General features: G+C 35.9%; 5 protein-coding genes across 6 annotated transcripts; 4 read left to right on the forward strand and 1 right to left on the reverse strand.

The window, feature by feature from the left end:
* Positions 1-1,510: 1,510 nt before the first annotated feature.
* LOC102581183 (cyclin-dependent kinase inhibitor 7) lies at positions 1,511-3,195 on the forward strand. Its single transcript, XM_006346403.2, has 4 exons — positions 1,511-1,854; positions 1,981-2,030; positions 2,255-2,470; positions 2,601-3,195. Exons 1-4 carry the CDS (start codon positions 1,537-1,539, stop codon positions 2,668-2,670), a joined length of 654 nt encoding a protein of 217 aa, XP_006346465.2. The 5' UTR covers positions 1,511-1,536; the 3' UTR covers positions 2,671-3,195.
* A 2,813-nt stretch (positions 3,196-6,008) lies between these two features.
* On the forward strand, positions 6,009-10,022 carry LOC102581518 (uncharacterized). Its single transcript, XM_006346404.2, has 7 exons — positions 6,009-6,373; positions 7,543-7,600; positions 7,807-7,887; positions 8,103-8,138; positions 8,269-8,508; positions 8,590-8,731; positions 8,951-10,022. The coding sequence occupies exons 1-7, from the start codon at positions 6,198-6,200 to the stop codon at positions 9,433-9,435; spliced, it is 1,218 nt and encodes a 405-aa protein (XP_006346466.1). The 5' UTR covers positions 6,009-6,197; the 3' UTR covers positions 9,436-10,022.
* A 1,919-nt stretch (positions 10,023-11,941) lies between these two features.
* Positions 11,942-14,464, forward strand: NIR (ferredoxin--nitrite reductase, chloroplastic). Its single transcript, NM_001288094.1, is given in 4 exon segments — positions 11,942-12,323; positions 12,754-13,108; positions 13,234-13,522; positions 13,727-14,464. Coding segments are annotated over 4 exon segments (1,764 nt in total).
* A 613-nt stretch (positions 14,465-15,077) lies between these two features.
* On the forward strand, positions 15,078-16,881 carry LOC102582183 (GDSL esterase/lipase At5g03980-like). The gene has a single exon (XM_006346406.2). The coding sequence runs from the start codon at positions 15,246-15,248 to the stop codon at positions 16,377-16,379; it is 1,134 nt and encodes a 377-aa protein (XP_006346468.1). The 5' UTR covers positions 15,078-15,245; the 3' UTR covers positions 16,380-16,881.
* Positions 16,882-17,019: 138 nt separating this feature from the next.
* On the reverse strand, positions 17,020-20,275 carry LOC102582508 (uncharacterized). Of its 2 annotated transcripts, none has more exons than XM_006346407.2 (4): positions 20,114-20,275; positions 19,041-19,469; positions 18,234-18,490; positions 17,020-17,305 (listed from the first exon to the last, which is right to left on the reverse strand). In XM_006346407.2, exons 1-3 carry the CDS (start codon positions 20,186-20,188, stop codon positions 18,260-18,262), a joined length of 735 nt encoding a protein of 244 aa, XP_006346469.1. In that variant the 5' UTR covers positions 20,189-20,275; the 3' UTR covers positions 17,020-17,305; positions 18,234-18,259. The 2 variants fall into 2 exon arrangements, with proteins under 2 accessions (XP_006346469.1, XP_006346470.1); XM_006346408.2 differs by having other exon boundaries at positions 19,041-19,422; positions 20,114-20,198.
* Between the last annotated feature and the right edge of the window lie 458 nt (positions 20,276-20,733).

A 20,733-nucleotide genomic window follows, 5' to 3' on the forward strand; every position in this document is an offset into this window, starting at 1 on the left:
GCTTAGGAATGAATAAATGAAAAAATTTCGAGTCTTGCAAGTATGTATGAATCATCCAATAACTCTCCAGTATTTAAAGCTAATAATTGTTTTTTGTCGTTATATTAAAATGTTTTGTTTGGATATATTATTGTTTGAATAACTTTTTCTCCCAATTTTACATATATATGTATATAAGAAAATATAAGAAGTGGTACAGGAGGATTCCAAAATTAAAGTATTCTAAAGTATTCCATTATTAGAAAATGTCATTTATCGACACTCCTTGTATTCTTTTATTTAATTCTTAGACTATGACATATTGACATTTATATTATTATATATTTTTTTAAAATGATATAGAAGTTTCTTCTGTTATACATTAGCACAAGATTTCCAGAAGGAACAATTTTGGAACTTAGCCCATCTTTTAGAGAGTTTGAATTTTGTGTGTCATCAACTTCCAAATTAATTCTCCCTCTTGAAAATTGTGATAGCATGCATGTATTCTATTATTTGGACCAAACAACTAAACATAAAATAAATAGTATATTATCGTAGCCTCCAATAATTATTTTAATACTATAATTACATATTTGAGCCGAAGGTAAAATAAGAATGTGCTTACATTTTATTCTTTTTAATTTCACTTATAAAATTACATTGAATATGCTTTTAATGAACATAGGTTCCTAAATTGTCTAAATGGCTAATTTAATAAGTATCTTATGCTCCCTCCTTAATTTCTGTGATAACTTTCAGCTTTGAAATTTAAACAAGTCTGTTTTTGACAATAATTTATTTTGAATTGTAAATTATTATGATGTACAATATTTTTTAGTTTACAAATTTTATTTCTAAAAAATTAAAGAGTTCATATTCGTATTCATAGTCAAAATAAATTGTTTAACTCTCGAAATTCTGATAGCATCACATTAAAAGATGAAAGAATAACTCCATCAAACATAACTAAGTACTTGAAATAGTACTTTGAGACTCACAAAAACAAGTAAAGTTGAAAAGAAGGAAAACTAATTTTTCTTTTAAAAACTAAAAAAATATAATTGATGAAAAAAGCACTGTTTGCTTTTTACCAGAAAGGCATTTTGGAAACAATTTGCATGAATTTTTTGTACCGTTCGGTTCTGCCTAATTGTAACCAACTTTCTAACCCGACTCGGTTTACTCCCGGTTACTTCGACCGGTATCACCCGGTCAATTTACTCTCTTACGTGTCACTCTCTGATTCGACAATCCTTCGGTAATCATTCTTCTACGAAACGGCCAGATCTTCTTAACGGCATTGCCATGTGCTTCTGCTGTCACCGTTAACGGAGCTAGGACCACATGTTTCTCTTCCCGTAACCGCCTAATTTAATCTCCACCGTTGATTAAATCTATCTACTTTTGAATTTCCTAATTTACCCCTACTCTGCTTTCTAACTAATTTCAGCTGTCACTGCTACTTGAGAGAGACGGAAAGAGACTGTTACTTTTTCATTCTAAGGTAAATTCATATTTTTATATACTCATATTTATTCATTGTGATGTAAATACATGAAAGCTACCATGGGAGAGTTTCTTAAGAAATGTGAGAATATCAGAGGTGGAATGAAGGTGACGGAGATTGGAAATGGAGGTTTGAGAATAAGAGATAATAATGTGGAGGAGGAGGTTATGAGTAATTGTTCTATGAGCTCTTCAACTAAGAGAAGAAAATTTGGTTCTGTTACAGACGTTGATTTTAGTGAGAATTCAGCTTCGCCGGCTACATCTGTAACGTCTGTTCATATTCCGACGATTTCGCAGTGTTCGAGTTGTTATGAGTCTGGTGAAGTTACAATGAAGAGTATTTTGAAATCGTTAGATCTGAAGGTAAGGTTAAATGCGGAATGCATTTACTCCAAATTTATTGTTTATTTAAATAATCGTTTTCTTATATGCCATAACTGCTTGAATAAATTCAAAAGATATTCGGTTTTAAATTTTGAATTGTGGCAGGCCGAGGAATTCGGAACGTACAATTCGGCTTCTTTTAACGGCGGTTTCAGGTAAACAATACGTTGTTATACGTTTCTTCTTCTTTCAGAATTTGAAGTGATAAATTCCTCTTTGGCTGTGAGTGTCTATTCATTCTTCAACTGGAAACCGTAACTCCAAAAATCTTCTCCATTACTTGAGTTCATTTCATCTTCTATATAATTGTTGTTTTTACGTATGTTTCTGTTTATCTAATTTTGTTGTAGTTGATTTCTCAATTTTCTTTTTGGAGCAGTGAAAATTTCAAGCCAATTGATCTGCCGAATCCACCTAGTGAGCATTGCGGAGACTCGGAAGATATGGAGTCATCATCCACGACAACCAAAAAATCATCTTCGTCTGCCAGTGCTCTCAGGAAACAGCCGTCTGCGTCGAAGGTTCCACCAGAAGCGGAGATCGAAGAATTCTTTTCAGCAGCGGAAAAGTGCGAACAAAAAAGATTTGCAGAAAAGTAAGTGCTAAAAGCTTCGGGTGCGCATGATAAGAAAACATACACCACACAGGCTCATTTTAGTGTGACCCCAAAAAGGTGAAAAAAAGAGGATATGCTAGTAATGATTTCCTTGTAATGGTGTTTGCAGGTACAATTACGATATCGTGAAGGATGCACCATTAGAGGGACGTTACCAGTGGGTTAGTTTGAAGCCTTGAAGAATAAATCATGAAGAAAAATAGAGATGAGAGTACAATTGCTGAAGGGGGTTTACACAGTGGAATCCAATACTCTGATCCTTTTAAATTTCTTTCCATTTCTAGTTTTAGATCAGCATTTACTATTTACTGTTTCAGCTTAGTTTAGCTTTATGGGTGTACAGCCATTCGTCTTTCCATATTTGTGTAAAGAAGCTATTTATGTGAAGCCTTGTTGGTTTTAGTAGTGCCATAACTGAACCTTGTTTCTGCAATTTTGCAACCTTCCTCATGAGTAGGAACTATCTGCATTAAAAAATGTGTGCTGTTTGGTTCTGTTTTTGGATGGTAAAAAGTACACTGAGACTGACTGTGCGAGCCAGTGATTATCTATCTGTGTTGGGCATGAAAACATGGTGACCGATCTGGAATTTCAATTTGAATATACAAACTAAAAATTACTAGCATTGTTGTGTTGTGTGTCCACTTTGTTTGTTTTATTTGGGCGTATTTTCGGCTTTTTTTTTAAGGGAAAAGGATAATGAATTTGTGTAAATGTTGAATGCCTGTGTTTTTTTTTTTTTCTGTGGTTGGAAGTGCCAATTGAATTGTCTTTTTTACTTTTTTTGGTTGGAGAAGGAAGAGCGCGTCTTTCATGGAAATGTGGGCATGCATATGACTATTTCGTCGGGCAGGTGATAGGACTTGAGAGGATCGATCCATTTAAAGATTTTTGTCATTTAGTTTTTCTGAAGAGATGGGCATACTATTTTGAAGGAAAGAAGTAAATGATATTTGCCCACCGGCCACAAAAATATGAATATGTCTGGATTGCTTAATTTGCTAGTTGGTGAAGTGGGGATCTAGTTAATTTCTTTTGTCTTCTAATCTTGAATACATCTCCAAGTATTTAGCTTTGTTTTACTCTAGAAATATAGTAGTTGGAAAAGACGGTTAAAAAGGACATAGTCAACTATTGATATTATTGAACGTTTTATTGGGAGATAGAAACTGCCAAGGTACAAAACAAAACAGAGAAAGGTAGTCAAATTTTTCCAAGAATAGAGAAAGACGGAAGCTAGTTTATAGAACTAATTGGGTACTGTTGGGCTTGCTGATCTGTGTGATTGTTGGCATAAAGTTTTTCTTTGATACTTTATTCTTTTTCAAAAGAAACCCCATAAAAGGAAAAAAAGAAGAGAAGTACAGAAAGCAAATGTATGTACCTTTCCATGGGACCCTTGTGTTAAGCAAGAAAAATCCACCAATCACATGTGAAGTGTACCTTTTAATAAGTGAGTATAACAAAATACATGAACCAATATTCTTGAAACTATTTACTATTTGGTAATTAGAGTTGGATAAATTTGAATTACTAGTATATAAGTATAGGGGGAGGTGTGCACGTGCCGTGGAGGAGTGGGGGTGAGCTGACTTCCATGTGCTTTGGATCTGATGCATTCAAAATAGAGAGGGAATGTTGTTAATATAATAATGTATTGGATCAATCAAATGAGAAGAAGAAGAAGGTTGGTTAAACAGTTTAGTTTCGAATTTCTCACTTTAGTAAGTAGTATGAATATATATGATCATAAAAATGGATTTCAGTGCTGGTGGAGAGTGGAGAGTAGGAGACAAAAGTATAGGGGTTGGGGACCATGTATATTAGTGGAGTGAGCAGTAAATAAATTACATATTTTATTTACTTTTCGGCTGAGGGTAGTGGCAGTAACCCTGCGCCCACACTCCTCCCTACAAATAGACTAACACACTACAATGGTGGTTTATTTTTTCTAGTCCAATAATGTGTCACTCTCCCCATCCCATAATAATCTCCACCTCAACATTTTTTTTTATATACCATTAAAACATAAATCTTCTAAGATTTTGTACAATTAGAAATTTCATATCAGTAAAGTATTAGAGAATGTTTAAGAAATTGTAATTACAACAACATACACAATGCATGTATCCCATAGGTCAGGTCTAGTAAAAAGTGTATTCCAATTTTACTTTTATTTTGTGAAGATAGATATGCTATTTTCGATAAAACTAGGCTTAAGTAAAAACTTATAAAAAAACAAGTATGAAAACAATATGAAGTAATAAATAAAAAAATATGATATGCAGGAGGGAAATTATAACACTACAAAAATTAGACAACGCATGACTATCTACTGATTAATATTCTACTTTAATCATCAACAATTCTCCTATCTAGGGTCATGTCCTCGGTAAAGTGTATTTGTATCATGTCTTGTCTAATCACATTTTTTCCAATACTTTTACGGCCTACTTCTACCTCTTTTCATGCCCACCATATTCAACTTCTCATAACTCCTCACTGAGTATCCTTTTTTTTCCATTGACATACATGAATCACATCAATCTCGCTTACCTCATCTTGTCCATCACGAAGGCCTCCCACCTAATCTTGAATATTCGTTTCAATCATATCCTTCATAATATGCCCACATATCCATCTCAACATTCTTTTGAATTACGAGTTTTTGACCAGTCAACACTTCATCCAATCAAAATAGTTGGTCTAACAATAACTTTATAAAACTTACTTTTAAGTTTTGTTGACACATTTTTGTCACATAAAAAATCAATGTGAGGCACCATTCCATTAACCCCACTAAAATATGATGAGTAATATTATCGTCCATCTTTCCATTTTCTTGGATTACAAATCCAAAATATTTGAAACTTCCTCTCGCTCGGATGACTTTTGTATCCATTTTCACTTTTCCATATGCCATGTGAAAGTGAAACCTCCAACCTATCGTTCCACCACATATCTCGACATCAATCAATACTATATAATTTGCAAATAACATACACTATAACAATTACCTTTAAATGTGACACGTTAATTCATCCATTATCATCGATAAATTATTTTTTCCCTTGAATTTCATGTCTAATTAAACAACATCACCCAAAATTGACATAGAAAGATAAGTAAAAATATCACATTTCCACGTACCGGATAATAACGAAAAAGGGAGGGAAGATGTAGGAAATTAAAATTGACATTACAAAATTATTAAGGAACGAGTTTGACAGATCAAATTGGATATTGGAGATACACATGGATTAATATAACTTTAATTTGATAGCAACTTGTTCTCACACAGAGAATATACTTAATTTGATACCTTGTTATGTATTTTTCTTAATTCTTAATTATAAGACTAAATAAAGTGATTATCTTTTGACCCTTCGTTCATTCAGCCGCATTTAGGGAAGTATAATACTGAATCATATCCAAATCCTAGTATATACTGATTAGCGTAATTTCCACGTCATCATATGATACACTTAATTATCACAAGTTTATTCCAATACGACGGCGTTATAGGCTTTTTCTAGTAGTGTAAAAATCGGAGGATAATCATCCTAAACGCGTGCTGACAATCTGAGGTGGCACATGTGCGATATTGCACCAACTACACCACCCACATTCTACCTTCATCTCTCTCTACTCTCCGATTCACCTTCCTCCTCTTGCTTTTGTTATCGGAGTTTTTGTTGTATCGGCCATGTCAATCGACGGTGGAAGATTTTACTGGGAGAGGAATTCCGATGAAAAGGTCAAAGGAATTGTGATAATCTTCGCTTGGGTTTCAATTCAGGAAACTGAATTGAAGAGCTGTGTTGATCTTTATGCTTCTCTTGGTTGGAGCTCTCTTGTCTGCCTTGCCGATTTCGCTACCCTGTAAGCTCAATTGAACTCTTTTTTCGAATTACGAGTGTGATTGTGCATATTTTGACCCATCTGTGGTTTTATCATTCCATTTATTTTGTGTTTTTGCTTGGAAAACTCAAGCTATATTAGGAGAATATCTAATGACTAGAACTAGCTTAACGCAAGCCTATTAGTATGGACTATGTGCTTAAGTTGTCGTATTTTAGTATTGAAATTGGTGTTAGTGGTTATATTTTGTGTTAGATTAAATTGGTTTAAGGGCTCATATTTAGTTATTGAAAATTGAGTCTGTATTCATACAGTGGTAAGGTGTTTAAGATCTGATTGTTTAGTGAGTTCACATAAATTAGTTATCTTCCTGATACAGGGAACATTAGGCGCATTTTGTATTTGACTACTAGTCTTTCCTTTAGAGTATTAAGTAGCTTAATTTAGATTTGAGTTTTACAACTGTGGCTGTGCAAGGGAGCATGCTGGAGTTTTAATGAACATCGGCAATCCCTGTTGTTGGTAAAGTTTAGTGGCATGACAATCACATTAAACCTTTCCGAGGATAGGAAATAGAGAGTTCGATGATGTACATGAGCAGATTAATCTTTTGCAACTTTCTTCAGATGAAATCTGTGGTTCTTTAGGAAGCAAGTATATTGTGTCTTGCCATTCTAACTTCCCCCAAGACTATTGTTGGTTTGGAACTTCGAAAGTTGAGATGCACTTGGTGTTGGACTGCTGAAGATTGATTCAGGAATGCCAGTTTAGGCTAAGGATTATCTTTATTTTTTATGTGATTGAAGGAGACAATAGAGAAACCTTGGGTCAGGAGATGGGGCATGGTGGAGATGTTATGTGATTCTCGTGTGGCAGCAGTATGATTTAAACCTACTAGTATGAGGCACTGTGTATTTGGTAGTGATGGAAATTTTCAACAATTGAAGCATCAAGAAGGCGGAAATTTGAGTGTAATGCATCTCTGTTCTTGATGCTTATATAGCCATTGGCATCAAGCTGATTTTGATCATATATTGATTTCTTTTCTGGTTTCCTGTATTGCAAATATATCATGATCTGGATTTGTCTCGTTTTAATGTTGCATCATTAACAGTGTACACCAATGAATATTATTTGTTCCTTTTTTTGGTTGGTAGTTCAAAAGTTTGAGCAGTGAATAATCTATGCAGATACATACCTGAGAAGGCTACATCACTGGCATATTCTCTTCTGAGAGAGCTTGTCGAGGTCAGCTGTTTACCTTTGCTTTTGCTAATGTTGGTATACTTTGTCCTATAGGGTTTTGTTGACTGTATGAGACAGAATCTGTGAAACCTAATTTGTGAACGATGATGGGATTATGATGATATAGTCATAACATGCAGTTGATTAGTAATTTGTTGGCCCAAATTTCCCATTTTCATGTCCTAATATTCTTATCTTTAAATATCTAGAAGCTAAGATGTCGGCCTTGTCCAGTTGTTGTGGCAGCTCTTTCTGGTGGTTCTAAGGCCTGCATGTATAAGTTTTTTCAGGTATAGTGACTTCGACAATCACTCACAAGACTTTTTGATGTACACTGTTTCACTTCTGGTTGAATGCATCCTTTTTTTTGTGTGTTTGCATCCCCTATGCTGCCTCGTCGAGGTGTCTTGTGGGTTTGACCAGCAAATCATGTTGACCTAAGGGTAAAGTCCTTGGTCTTTGGTTATTGGAGAGCAATGCGTTTAATACTTTCCGCTTGATGCAGATTGTTAAAGGGAGATCTGAAGCTCAAGTTAATCTGGTACGCAATTCTTTGAATCTGCTGTGAGGTTGGAATACATATATTGCTATGTATTCAGAGATCCATATTTTCCCCTGTGATAAATTATTGATAGCATTAACTATTTGTTGAATCTTTCACTCTTTTGCAGGAGGACAGCCAATTGGTCATTAACTGCATCTCAGGTCAAATTTATGATTCTTGTCCTGTTGATTTCACTGCAGACTTTGGAGCACAATTTTCTGTGCCTCCCACAATTCTAAAGTTCCCCGGCTCCACAAAGCTACTGTCTCTGGTTGCGAAAGGTTTTACTTCTGGATTAGATGCCCTATTCATAACTAGGTTTGGATCCCAGCGTTCTGAGTATTGGCGAACTCTTTACTCCTCAGTTGTAAGTTTCAACTAGCCGGAAGTCATTTTGAAATTCCTAATATGTTATCCCTCCTAGTTGATTTATCCTGTTCCCCTGCAGAGTTTTGGGGCCCCTTTTCTCATTTTGTGCTCAGAAAATGATGATATTGCACCATATCAATCTGTATCTAAATTTGCTCACAGCTTGCAAGACATGGGGGCAGATATCAAAATGATAATGTGGAAGAGTTCCTGTCACGTAGGTCAGTTGATACTACAGTAGTCTCTTGCTGTATTGTTTTCTTGTCATATCATTACGGTGTTTCAGCATTTTTGTTCTTCGGACACATTGTTTTCTGTATCTAGCGCTTGTATCCCTTTTGGTTTTCTCCGGTTACTCTGCGCATATACTGTTGGTTCCAATTTTCTCTGAGTTCCATGTTTTTGAACGTGTGCATCAAACATTTATCGTTATCTTGCAGGTATGTACAAGAGTGATCCCATCCAGTACAGCATTGCTATTGATCAACTACTTGCTCAGGCAACTTCAGTTTTCACTAGCAGAATTAAGAAACTAGGAGAGAGAAATGGCTTGGATGATATGCATGATGAGATATCTCACATGATTTGTGACCTCCAAAATGCAGCAGCTGACTCGAATGGAAGTTTTAGAAGAGTTGCAGGGGGACCAAATGATCATTTTTTCTTGCCAAGTTCATCTGACCGTCAAAATGTTAGTGATTCTGGCTCTTCCTCCGAAGAAAGAAAAGATCTGCCTATTTGGCCAAATCCCAGTTTAAGTGCACACACTGTCCTTGGCCAAATCCTTTTTGATGCTTGTGTTCCTAAGAATGTTGAAGGTTGGGATGTTAAGTATACTTCTTCCTTAAAAGGCCAACCATTTTCCTCAGTGCGTAAGCATTCACCACTAAATGCTATCAAAAACTTCTGCCGTTCACGGTTATGAGGCCATTTCTTGTGGAACTCACTTCAGCTTTTCACATTTCTTTGAGATGCACTGTATGGTTAATATCATAATTTTACCTCCATGATTTAAGAAGTTTATGATGAAATATTGGAGGTCACTTTTCAAGGTGAAACTGACTAATGATCTGATTTGGCTGGCTACTAGAACAAAGTGTACAGGTTAAATGAGGAACACATCTTCTATCTTAATGGGATGGGCAGACATGATGTGGTGTGTATGAGAGCTGTTAATATATGGAAAGCAGCATGTACCATTTGATTGGTCTGGGAAGCGTTTGAGCCACTCTTCGGTTGCTTCAGGTGATGTGATGATAAGAAACTATTTGGAAGCCTTTAGCAAGTGGTGATTTTATATATTGTTCAGTAACATGTACATAAGGCACTTTTACTTGCTTCTGGGAATCTGACGTTTCTGTCTTCCCACACATGTACATAACGTATCTATTCTGCCAGAGACTCGTTAGCATATGAGATAAATACTGTAGAACTTTGCTGTATAATTATGAACCTGGATCAGCTATGTATTCTGGCTGTGTATATATCTGGAAATTTTGCAATTTTCTCGAACTCTGTTATAGGTCGGAAAACGATTCCCCTCTTTTTAGTTGGTTGATGACTTCAGGAAGGTGCAAGATGATAATATTAACTGAGAATGCTGTAACATGTTGCGGGGTTACCTTACATCCTTTGATGAGTAGCAGTTGCATGCCACCTACTGTCTCAAGTAGGTAAATAACCCACCAAGGCATATAATACCGTGACACTTGGTTGAGTCTTTGATTATAGGTATGATATTCAGTTTTCAGAGTCTTCATTTTTCTTCCCCTTTTTCCAAAGGCGGATCTAAAATTGCAATTTATGAGTTATGGCAACCCCTTGTTTCACAGAACCTATTTGTGCAATTGGTTCACAGTTTTCATATGTACATTTTTAGTTGATTTTTTAATATATATATATACAGAGTTTGGGTCTAAGTTACTAGATTCTGATGTACCCGTTCCTTATATTACGTTCTTTGCTAATTTGCCCTTTCTTGTCCCTGAAATTAATGGTACGTATATTTGTAGACTTATTATGCCATAATATTGCCCGTAAGGTTAGTGATCACCATTCACGGTGGAATAGTTTAATTTCACTTTAATTTTTTCAAGGATATTACATTTACGAATTTGAAGAAAATCTAAAAAAAAAAAAAAGACGGAAATTATTTTTATTATATATAAATATTTTAACATATTTTCACCTTTGTTCTATTTATTATGATGATGATATATATGATCAGTTTAGATGACGAAATGAGAATTCATATAGCCGAATTCAACTTATTCTCCATAATATTCAGAAAAGTTTTAACAAGGTTTCTTTATTTTTGTTTTTTTATAAGAAAAATAAAATTCTTCTTTAGTGATCATAACACATGTCTGTATTTAGTTTTCAATTTTCGAAATGGAGAAAGAATAAATAGTTGAATTATTGCTTATGATGTAGAATTCCAAGAATGCGAGGACAAGGAAGAGTGGGCTCCCGTCAAGTAGAAAAACTGAGGCCAACCAGTTAATTTCTTATCATCACCAATAGCCACACGCCTCTCTTACCCATTCATACTCCCAAAAGGGTACCCTTAAATTTACTAAATCACCCACCAAATATGCTTCACTTGCCACAACTTTTTCTTACGAGGCCTAAACTATTAGCTATCCAACTCCACTGGTCTAACTAATCTAATTTCGCTCCCAATAAACCTATATTAAGAGGGGTAAACTTCGAAATCTTGATTAATAGTAGAGAAATTCTAGAAGATATATTTTGTTGTCATATAGTTCAATTTCAATTCTCAACTCATGACTAGCAAGGGCGAATCTAGGAGAGAGCGAAAGGGTGTTCATTTGAAATTACTCGACAAAAGTTTAATATATATGATATTTTAAAAAAATAATTAATGGATATATACAAATTTTGAATCTCTTGAATACAAGATTAGAGGTTGCTTCATTGATTTAGAATTCAAGATTCACCTTAAGGTTCTAGCTTCAAATCCTATGCCACTAATAACTAATACGAACTCGAAATTTCCTTTTATAATTCCCAAAACCTTTTTCATAATCACTCTCTTAATTATATCATTTCTAAGAAACCTAAAAAATGACTATTTCATTATATTTCACCCATATCCAAATTGTTTATTAAATAACCAAACTATTTTATGTTGTTTATACTCTAATATTCTTAATTAATTCAGTCATTGCGATAACACATTATTTATAGATTTCACTTCACCGCATCCAATCCCTTTTTATGGTCACCTGACACCAACTTGCTACAATGTTTGAAAAGTTTAACGGTAAAAGGGACATTCTTGTCCAAACTTTATTTTGACATTAACGACCCTTTGCAACAATCAAGAGTCCACTAAAACGTTTTGCCACACATTCATTGACTCCCACAGCTCTACAAAATGGTCTGACATCTTTTTTGCAACTTCCAAAATGGCATCTTTTTCTATCAAATTTTTGGCACCTTCATTGCCAAATCCAACTAGATTTTCCAAGAGTAGTATTGTCAAGCTCAATGCAACTCCGCCGCAGACAGTGGCTGCGGTGGGGACTCCAGAGGTTGCTGCTGAGAGACTAGAACCAAGAGTTGAGGAAAAAGATGGATATTGGATACTAAAAGAGCAGTTTAGGCAAGGTATTAATCCTCAAGAGAAGGTGAAGATTGAGAAGGAACCTATGAAGTTGTTCATGGAAAATGGTATTGAAGAGTTAGCTAAGATTCCAATTGAAGAGATAGATAAATCTAAGCTTACTAAGGATGACATCGATGTTAGGCTTAAGTGGCTTGGCCTCTTCCATAGGAGAAAGAATCAATGTAAGTACTCAACCTCAACTCCACACCATATGTAATAATAACTAACTCAACTATCAAAAGCCGATTCAGAATTTAAACTTAATTTATAGATTCAGTTTGTTTATGGCAATGACACTATATGTTATGGCAATGACACTAAAGGATTCCATTTTTTCATTTTTTTATAAGTATTTTTAAATATTAATTTGTGATTAGATTTGATATCCAAATTCATAAAGAAGTTTTACTCTCGAAATCTGAACTGTACCACAGGTGAGTATTGGTTTTCACATGTATATCTATATTCCGTGTCAAAACTGATGCATTCGGTTGAATCCATCATTTGTATGGTGCACCCGCCTCTATCACATACATCTCATCCGCCTAACCCTGTACTGCATAAAACGCCTTTTTAAAACACTGATTTTCATTACCAAATTTGTGTGACCAGATGGGAGATTCATGATGAGGTTGAAACTTCCAAATGGAGTAACAACGAGTGCTCAAACTCGATATTTGGCAAGTGTGATAAGGAAATACGGGGAGGAAGGATGTGCTGATATTACGACAAGGCAAAATTGGCAGATTCGTGGAGTTGTGCTACCTGATGTGCCTGAGATTCTGAAGGGACTTGAAGAAGTTGGCTTGACTAGTTTGCAGAGTGGCATGGATAATGTCAGGAATCCAGTTGGAAATCCTCTGGCTGGAATTGATCCTGAAGAAATAGTTGACACAAGACCTTACACTAATTTGCTCTCCCAATTTATCACTGGTAATTCACGAGGCAATCCGGCAGTTTCTAACTTGTAAGTCTTCCATACAGTATATATGTCGTTGATTCGTGCTATAATCATTTTGTTGGTTCTCTTGTGTGAGAAAATTAAAGTGGTTTCATTAACAAGAATTTTGCAATGTTTTGATTTTATTGTAGGCCAAGGAAGTGGAATCCGTGTGTAGTAGGCTCTCATGATCTTTATGAGCACCCTCATATCAATGATCTTGCATACATGCCTGCCATAAAAGATGGACGATTCGGATTCAACCTGCTTGTGGGAGGGTTCTTCAGTGCCAAACGATGTGATGAGGCAATTCCTCTTGATGCATGGGTTCCAGCTGATGATGTTGTTCCGGTTTGCAAAGCAATACTGGAAGCTTTTAGAGATCTTGGTTTCAGAGGGAACAGGCAGAAATGTAGAATGATGTGGTTAATCGATGAACTGGTGAGTGATACATCGGTACATTCACTGTTGTCATGCTTGTTTTGTCTCAAGTTTTAACAAATGGCCTCAACAAAGTTTTCTAAGTTTGATTTGATAATGTTCTATAGCAAGTCCTACTTCATGTAATGGTGAAAACTGATGGATTGATTTGAGATCAGAATTTTCGTTAGATGGTCTAACTTGCTCCAATTTCAACTAATGCAGGGTGTAGAAGGATTCAGGGCAGAGGTCGAAAAGAGAATGCCTCAGCAAGAGCTAGAGAGAGCATCTCCGGAAGACTTGGTTCAGAAACAATGGGAAAGAAGAGATTATCTTGGTGTACATCCACAAAAACAGGAAGGCTATAGTTTTATTGGTCTTCACATTCCAGTGGGTCGTGTCCAAGCAGATGACATGAATGATCTAGCTCGTTTGGCTGATGAGTATGGCTCAGGAGAGCTACGGCTGACTGTGGAACAGAACATTATTATTCCCAACATTGAGAACTCAAAGATCGAGGCACTGCTAAAAGAGCCTATTTTGAGCAAGTTTTCACCTGATCCACCTATTCTCATGAAAGGTTTAGTGGCTTGTACTGGTAACCAGTTTTGTGGACAAGCCATAATTGAGACAAAAGCTCGTTCCCTGAAGATCACCGAAGAGGTTCAAAGGCAAGTATCTCTAACGAGGCCAGTAAGGATGCACTGGACAGGTTGCCCGAATACGTGTGCACAAGTTCAAGTTGCAGACATTGGATTCATGGGATGCCTGACTAGAGATAAGGACAAGAAGACTGTGGAAGGCGCCGATGTTTTCTTAGGAGGCAGAATAGGGAGTGATTCACATTTGGGAGAAGTATACAAGAAAGCCGTTCCGTGTGATGAATTAGTACCACTTATTGTGGACTTACTAGTTAAGAACTTTGGTGCAGTTCCACGAGAAAGAGAAGAAACAGAAGACTAATAAAATTTGGATTAGATTATAATGATGGAATGTGCAATTATGTCTAGAGATTATGGAGGTATATAGTTGAGAACTGGTTTGATTTATCAGAAATATGTTGTGTTCATATCATTTATTGTTACGATAAATCAACACAAACATTCCTACCTACCTGAGAATTATTACATACTATATTCTTTTGAAGCAGATTGCATCCATCCTCCTCTATTGAATATTATTAATACCGTGTTGTTCCTTGTAACTGCAATATCATTTTTTTCAGATGTCATGCTTCTTTGAGTCAGTTCTTGCAAGAGATTTGCTCGCAAGAACTGATTCTCTGAAATCACTATGCATCGCGATTACATAGTTTCAGTCTTTGAAATTGCAAAACATGTTGTAGTGACTAGTGAGTACCAAGAGACAAGCAAGAAAGAACAAAATTTCCTTGTTTCTTCAACTTCCTTCCTTCCTTCAAGACCCAATTTTTTTTTCTCCCTGAAAGAATATACTAGAAAGATAATATATCCCTTTTATTTTCCTCATTAGTTTTTGTAAAAAAAGGAAAAGAGAATTCCGTTTCTTTACAAGATATGGAAAGGATAAAATTGGAGAATTTGGTTTCTATAAAAATAAAAATCAGTAAATTTCTACCCAAAAACTATATAATTCTAATCCTAATCAACTTAGGAAAGATGTTAGCTTCTATAAATACAGTATCTTTTTCACGTCTCCTCATAGTTTTGCCTTACAAACCTAATCTCTTTTGTTCTCCTTAATTTCTCTCTCTTTCTCTGCTTTGATGGCTTCCCAATGCAGCAGCCGCTGTTTATTGATCTTGTTTTTACTCTCTTCCTGTCTTCTTCTTGTTTCTTCTTTCTCTCTGGCGAAAGAAGCTGTACTACTTGGTCCCTTTGATTCCATATACAATTTAGGGGATGCTGATTCTTCTTTGTCATCATCAGCCGCTAATCATATTGCTGCGACCCTCAATTTGCCTTCTCCACAACCCTACACCCAAGAAGGCACTGAATTCGTCGAGTCTGGTCTGAATTTTGAGACCCCTGGAGCAACCATCATGAAACCCTTTTTCTTCCTCAAGAATGGCATCCCACCACCTCCTCAGTCTCATGACCTATCACAGATCGTCAAATTCATGAGGTTCTTTTATAAACATTGCTTCAACTTTCATGACTCTGGAAAAAACAAGCTTCTTCAGAAGGCACTCATCTTTATGGATCAACCAGGCATCAACGACTACAAGCAGGCCTTTCTACATGGAAAATCTATTTCCGAGGCATCCCATCTCGTGCCTGAAGTGGTGGAGACCATTAAGAATTCAGTTGAAAGACTCATCAAAGAAGCTGAAGCTAAAACTGTTATGGTTTCTGGAATTGTACCCATGGGCTGCTTTCCAGGTTATCGGACTCTGTTTCCTGAGGGCGATTCAATTGACAAAAGCAGATGCCACAAGGGACTGAATATGTTCACAAAGCTTCACAATGATCACCTTTGGCAAGCAATTCTGGAGCTGCGCTTGAAATACCCTGATGTTCACATCATATATGCAGATTACTACAAAGCGTTCATGGTCCTTCTAAAGAACCACGCCTTTCTGGGGTTCAAAAAGAATACTTTGATGAAGGCATGTTGTGGCAGTGGCGATGGTCTGTTCAACTTTGATATGCAGATGAAGTGTAAAGATGACGGAGCTGCTACATGTTCTGATAGGGCTTCTTATATACATTGGGATGGATTTCAACTGACCCCTGAGGCTTTGGAGAACCTGATTGATACACTCTTCAGCCAAAAAGGGTTCATATTTCCAGAATTCAAGTTTGGAGAAGATACAGCAGCAGTAGAAAGGCATCATTCCAGGAATCATGGAGGAATCAAAGACATGTCTTCTATTGTTAGGCATTTACTCTTCGTCTAAGACAGTTGTTTATGTTCAGTTACGTCTCAGTAAATAGTATGGGTTCAAAGAGTTCAAAGAGTAGGCCCTGAGTGATTCATATATATGTACAGGGGAATGCCCCTCTTAGCTTCTGTAACAACTAACTATAATTTTGAGTTTTATCAAATAAAAGTACCCTGATTTAATTCAAACATTATTCTAGAGATGATTTAAATGTTTATTAAGTACTCTGTTTATCTTGTTGTGTTATCTTTCAACCTTATTCTTAAACCTGAGATTAACAACTAAGGGTTTGACTGTTTGTATTCTACCAAACTTGGGCGCTCAAATAATCTATTGAATCTTCTTTTACTGTTCTGGTGTACTGTTTATCACATGCTCCACTTCAATACTCACCATCAAGGTTCCAATATATCTATCTAAGATGACGTAAGAGACTCAACACAATGTCACCTGCAAACTTGCACATATTTTCGTTATTAGTTCAGGTATGCTCTACAATCTGAGAACATCTCCTTCTCATAAGGAGCACTTTACTGTCCTACCATGCTCGACGCATATGATAAATGTCACCTCCCAATCGAGAGAAAACCTCAGTCATGCAGGGGCATCAAGTCAATGGCAATAGATGGTCTTTTTTCCAAAGGGAGAACCTCAAAACTCATAGGAATCCAATTACAGTGAGAACAAAGTAAAAGCAATACAGAAGAGATACACTTCTTTGAAAGGACGTGTACATTAGGGATAAATCTAAAAATGTTTACAATGAATATTATTAACTGCGATACCTATTTTTTGATTGCAAAGAAGCTTTCACTTTCTGCACAAGAACTAAAAACCAAAGCCCCCACTGAAGCGAAAACCAAATATCTTCGAACTTGGTTGATCCAATAGCCAATCAATTGATTGCTGTAGAAAAATTTGCCAAAAGTAGCGATTCGTCCCTAATAAAAATAATTTCATCAGTCAACAATACTGGCTTGCAAATATCTTGTTTTCTAAACTATGAAAGAAACTTCCAATGGCAACACAGTGATACCCAAAACAAAGAATCACTTGCATTGCTGTCCTGACTACATTTAACAGCTTGAATATCAAAGGCAACTGGTGTTTCTATTAACAACATTTTAGAAATTCATAATTGAAGAATTCCACATCAAAAGGTTAAGTCAATTACTTAAATGGTCAAATATCAAAGAGAAACCTTAATCACACAGACTATTATAAAGGGATTACAAGTATACTTAAGCATAGTTAAGAAACCACACATTATTGGATGACTTTGTCATCATAACATTTACATATAAGTCTAAATGTATTTCAAACAGCCTTTGAAGTTGGAAGTTCAAATTGTTGCTGAAAGTATTCAAGAGCTGTCAAGAGAAACCTCTTGTCTGAGTAAGCATTACAATCTAGACCTTAGCATAGAGGACTTTCATTTAACTGGAAAGGAAGTAAAAAAGGGCACAAAATCAGCTTAATGCACTGCAGAAGGAATACGAGTTTTGACTCTCAGAACTATTAATCTATTATCATTAATGGAGTACCTTTTATTCGGGAGACCGAGATTCAGTGCAGGCAGACTTACTACTACCAAGTACAAAAGATTGCATTCAAGATTCCCTTTGACCCTTTAAAATATGAAAAGAGCACACATGCACCTTACAATAGACAAATATGTCTAAACAAATAAAACGCCCAGCAAAATTTTCTCCCTTTCTCATTCATAAAACACCTTTTGCCAAGTATTGGCACCTGTATTATTTTTTATTGATAACCAAAAGAAAGGTGCCTGTATCATTTTTAGGGCACAAATAGCAGCGAGTTTCAATATGGAAATGAATCTAATATTAGGAGAACAAATATTATTACCAGTTCAAATACTTGTCGCCAAAAAGTTACAGTCCATTCTGTTCAGGATCAGCAACTACTGAATCAGGCAGCGTCGTTTCTACTGACTTCCTAGGCCTTCTGTACCAGAGGAAAGCAAACCACAAAGTTCTGAACAATGCCCCATTTGCAAGGTGTGGGATAAAAATTCGACCCCAATATGGATAATATGGTCCCGGCAACTTTAGCAGTGTGAAGAAAAGGCCAGTGACAATCAAATGCCAAGGAACATCTGCATTCTAACATTGTAAACAGAGCAAGAAACATGTCAGAATACAACCAGAATCCGTTCATATTGTTTTATTCTTGGACAAAGAAGCAGAACAACTCTAGACATATAGCACAAACATGTGGTCATCATTGCAAAAAGCCAAACCAGGATAAGTTGAAGTTAGCGGGAAAAAGTAACAAGGATAGGCAAACAGAATAACAGAGATGGAAGAGTCTGTTACTGTAGAAAATAATTGCGAACATTTTTTCAATCTAGTTTCGAAGTTCTACCAACTAGGCAGTGAAACTCTAGAGGCAATCTAATAGATCACTTTTCGTTTTGTTTGAGAAATGATCTAATAGATGCATTTAAATTGGTAACATTTCATATATTATTTATGTAGAAGACATAATTAAGCAAAACGAAAGTGTGCTTTCTCTTACAACTCAAGCTTTTAGATGAGATGTTCACACACTTCAACAATTTACATGAAACACAACTGTATCAGCAACATGGAATTTAACCATCAACAGTCTTCTACTGGAATTTCATGAACAATGTAGAGCAAAAACGATCACCTTGAGATATGGAGATGACTCCAAAGCTGCTGACTTTAAGATGCCAGCAATAGCAACACCAGCAAGAAAAGGAAGCAGGGTGATATAAAGCTTCCTCTCATGTGCACAGTAAGACAACTCACTGATTGAGGTAACTACAAGTACGGGTACATACAAGTATTTGGTAACTGTCAAAACAATGTCAAGAATAAGTTGAACAAAATGGTCCAGAGCTCTATTCCAAGGGAAACTCTTGACTGGTGCAGGAGTATTGTCCCACAATTTCCTTGCCTGGTCTATTACGTTCTCCAAGTTAAATTTGTGAGGTTCATCTGATCGTCCAGCTGCTATGTTCATATTGCAGATTATTTTTGGTCTTGAAATTGGACGTGTCCCGTTTGATCTGATGCTCAAAATGCACATATTAGACTTAGTCAACGATGGTAAAATCTGCCAAGATAGAAGGAGACTGTCATCCAGATTGAGTAAACAGGAGAAAAGAAGCAAACCAGGAAAAAAAGGAATAACAAGAACGACAACCATAACAATAAAGTAAGAGCAACAAAAGCAAGAAAAGAACCAAAACAATGACAACAGAAAAAAGAAACAACAATAGTAGTGGGTACTAGACAACAACCAACCACTAACCTAGTAATCCAAATGAAGGGCTACAAACTTTCTCAAATTAAATTGTCAAACAAAAAAGGAATGAAGTAAGTGGCATTCCCATATGGATGTAAAATATAGAATTAAATGGTAGCTTGGTTTCAAAACAACAAGAACCTGAACAAATGACTAAAAGAAGAACAAAGAGAAGATCCTATCAAGTTTCAACAACCAGCTCTACATGGATATGAGAATATATCAACAACAACAAGTAGGGTCTGGGAGGATAGCGTGTACGCAAACAATACAAAATTTCTCCGTGCCATAAGTAAAGAAAAATTCCAGTAATTGTCAAGAAACCCAATTCTTTAGATCAAGAATCACATACATGCTTAAATATTTCAAGAAACGCATAAATCCACGCTAAGAATTTAAAGAATAGAGTCTAATAATAATGGAAAAACATAAAAGAGGGTAATGTTGGTCACCTGAAAACCATTGGCGGCTGGAGAATTGAGTTTGAGAGCCATCATAGCAGGGAACTGGGTTTGTGTAACTGCCATGAAAGATAAGGTCTTCTCCACATGAAATTGAGGGGTTTAAGGGGATGGGTTCTTGGAGTTTGGAAGAGTGGTGCCGGATCCGGGTACACCCACTGCTTAGATTATCCATGGACCTCTAAATGGGCCGTGTATTTATAGGAAGTTGAAAATGGGGTGAAAAGACAAATATACCCCTTAATTTTACAATTTAGAATCGGAATGATTTTTTTTTAAAAAAATAATTGTAAATTTACTTTTTAATTTCAAAAAAATGTCTTGCGGTCTTAAAAAAATAGTTTATCCATTTTTTAAAGTTGGGTAGGGTCGGTCCCGAGGGTAAGCATTATAGTGGCATAGCTAGAAATTTGGCGAAGAGTGTATCCTTTCGCCTAAGGTGGCTCCACCCTTGAAGCAAAACAGGCGAGGTAATCTTTTAAAGAAACATGACATTTTTGGAACTAAAAAATCAATTTTAGAATTATTATTTTTAATTCAGTAAATATGACTCTTGTTACTGAAAAGAGTAAATATGCTCTTATACAATAGGGGTATATGTACACCACTTT

Source organism: Solanum tuberosum, unplaced genomic scaffold, assembly GCF_000226075.1.
Source record: "Solanum tuberosum cultivar DM 1-3 516 R44 unplaced genomic scaffold, SolTub_3.0 scf00073, whole genome shotgun sequence".
Classification (NCBI taxonomy): domain Eukaryota; kingdom Viridiplantae; phylum Streptophyta; class Magnoliopsida; order Solanales; family Solanaceae; genus Solanum; species Solanum tuberosum.

What these genes read in the sequence shown, in the direction of transcription:
- LOC102581183 (XM_006346403.2), top strand. Translation starts at nt 1,537, where the DNA reads ATGAAAGCTACCATGGGAGAGTTTCTTAAGAAATGTGAGAATATCAGA. An exon ending in TCTTTTAACGGCGGTTTCAG is followed by an intron (nt 2,031 to 2,254) that starts GTAAACAATACG and finishes TTTTTGGAGCAG; the next exon opens with TGAAAATTTCAAGCCAATTG. An exon ending in CAAAAAAGATTTGCAGAAAA is followed by an intron (nt 2,471 to 2,600) that starts GTAAGTGCTAAA and finishes TGGTGTTTGCAG; the next exon opens with GTACAATTACGATATCGTGA.
- LOC102581518 (XM_006346404.2), top strand. Translation starts at nt 6,198, where the DNA reads ATGTCAATCGACGGTGGAAGATTTTACTGGGAGAGGAATTCCGATGAA. An exon ending in CTGAAGCTCAAGTTAATCTG is followed by an intron (nt 8,139 to 8,268) that starts GTACGCAATTCT and finishes ACTCTTTTGCAG; the next exon opens with GAGGACAGCCAATTGGTCAT. An exon ending in GAAGAGTTCCTGTCACGTAG is followed by an intron (nt 8,732 to 8,950) that starts GTCAGTTGATAC and finishes GTTATCTTGCAG; the next exon opens with GTATGTACAAGAGTGATCCC.
- LOC102582183 (XM_006346406.2), top strand. Translation starts at nt 15,246, where the DNA reads ATGGCTTCCCAATGCAGCAGCCGCTGTTTATTGATCTTGTTTTTACTC.
- LOC102582508 (XM_006346407.2), bottom strand. Translation starts at nt 20,188, where the DNA reads ATGGCAGTTACACAAACCCAGTTCCCTGCTATGATGGCTCTCAAACTC. An exon ending in CAGCCGCCAATGGTTTTCAG is followed by an intron (nt 19,470 to 20,113) that starts GTGACCAACATT and finishes CTATCTTGGCAG; the next exon opens with ATTTTACCATCGTTGACTAA. An exon ending in AGTCATCTCCATATCTCAAG is followed by an intron (nt 18,491 to 19,040) that starts GTGATCGTTTTT and finishes TTACAATGTTAG; the next exon opens with AATGCAGATGTTCCTTGGCA.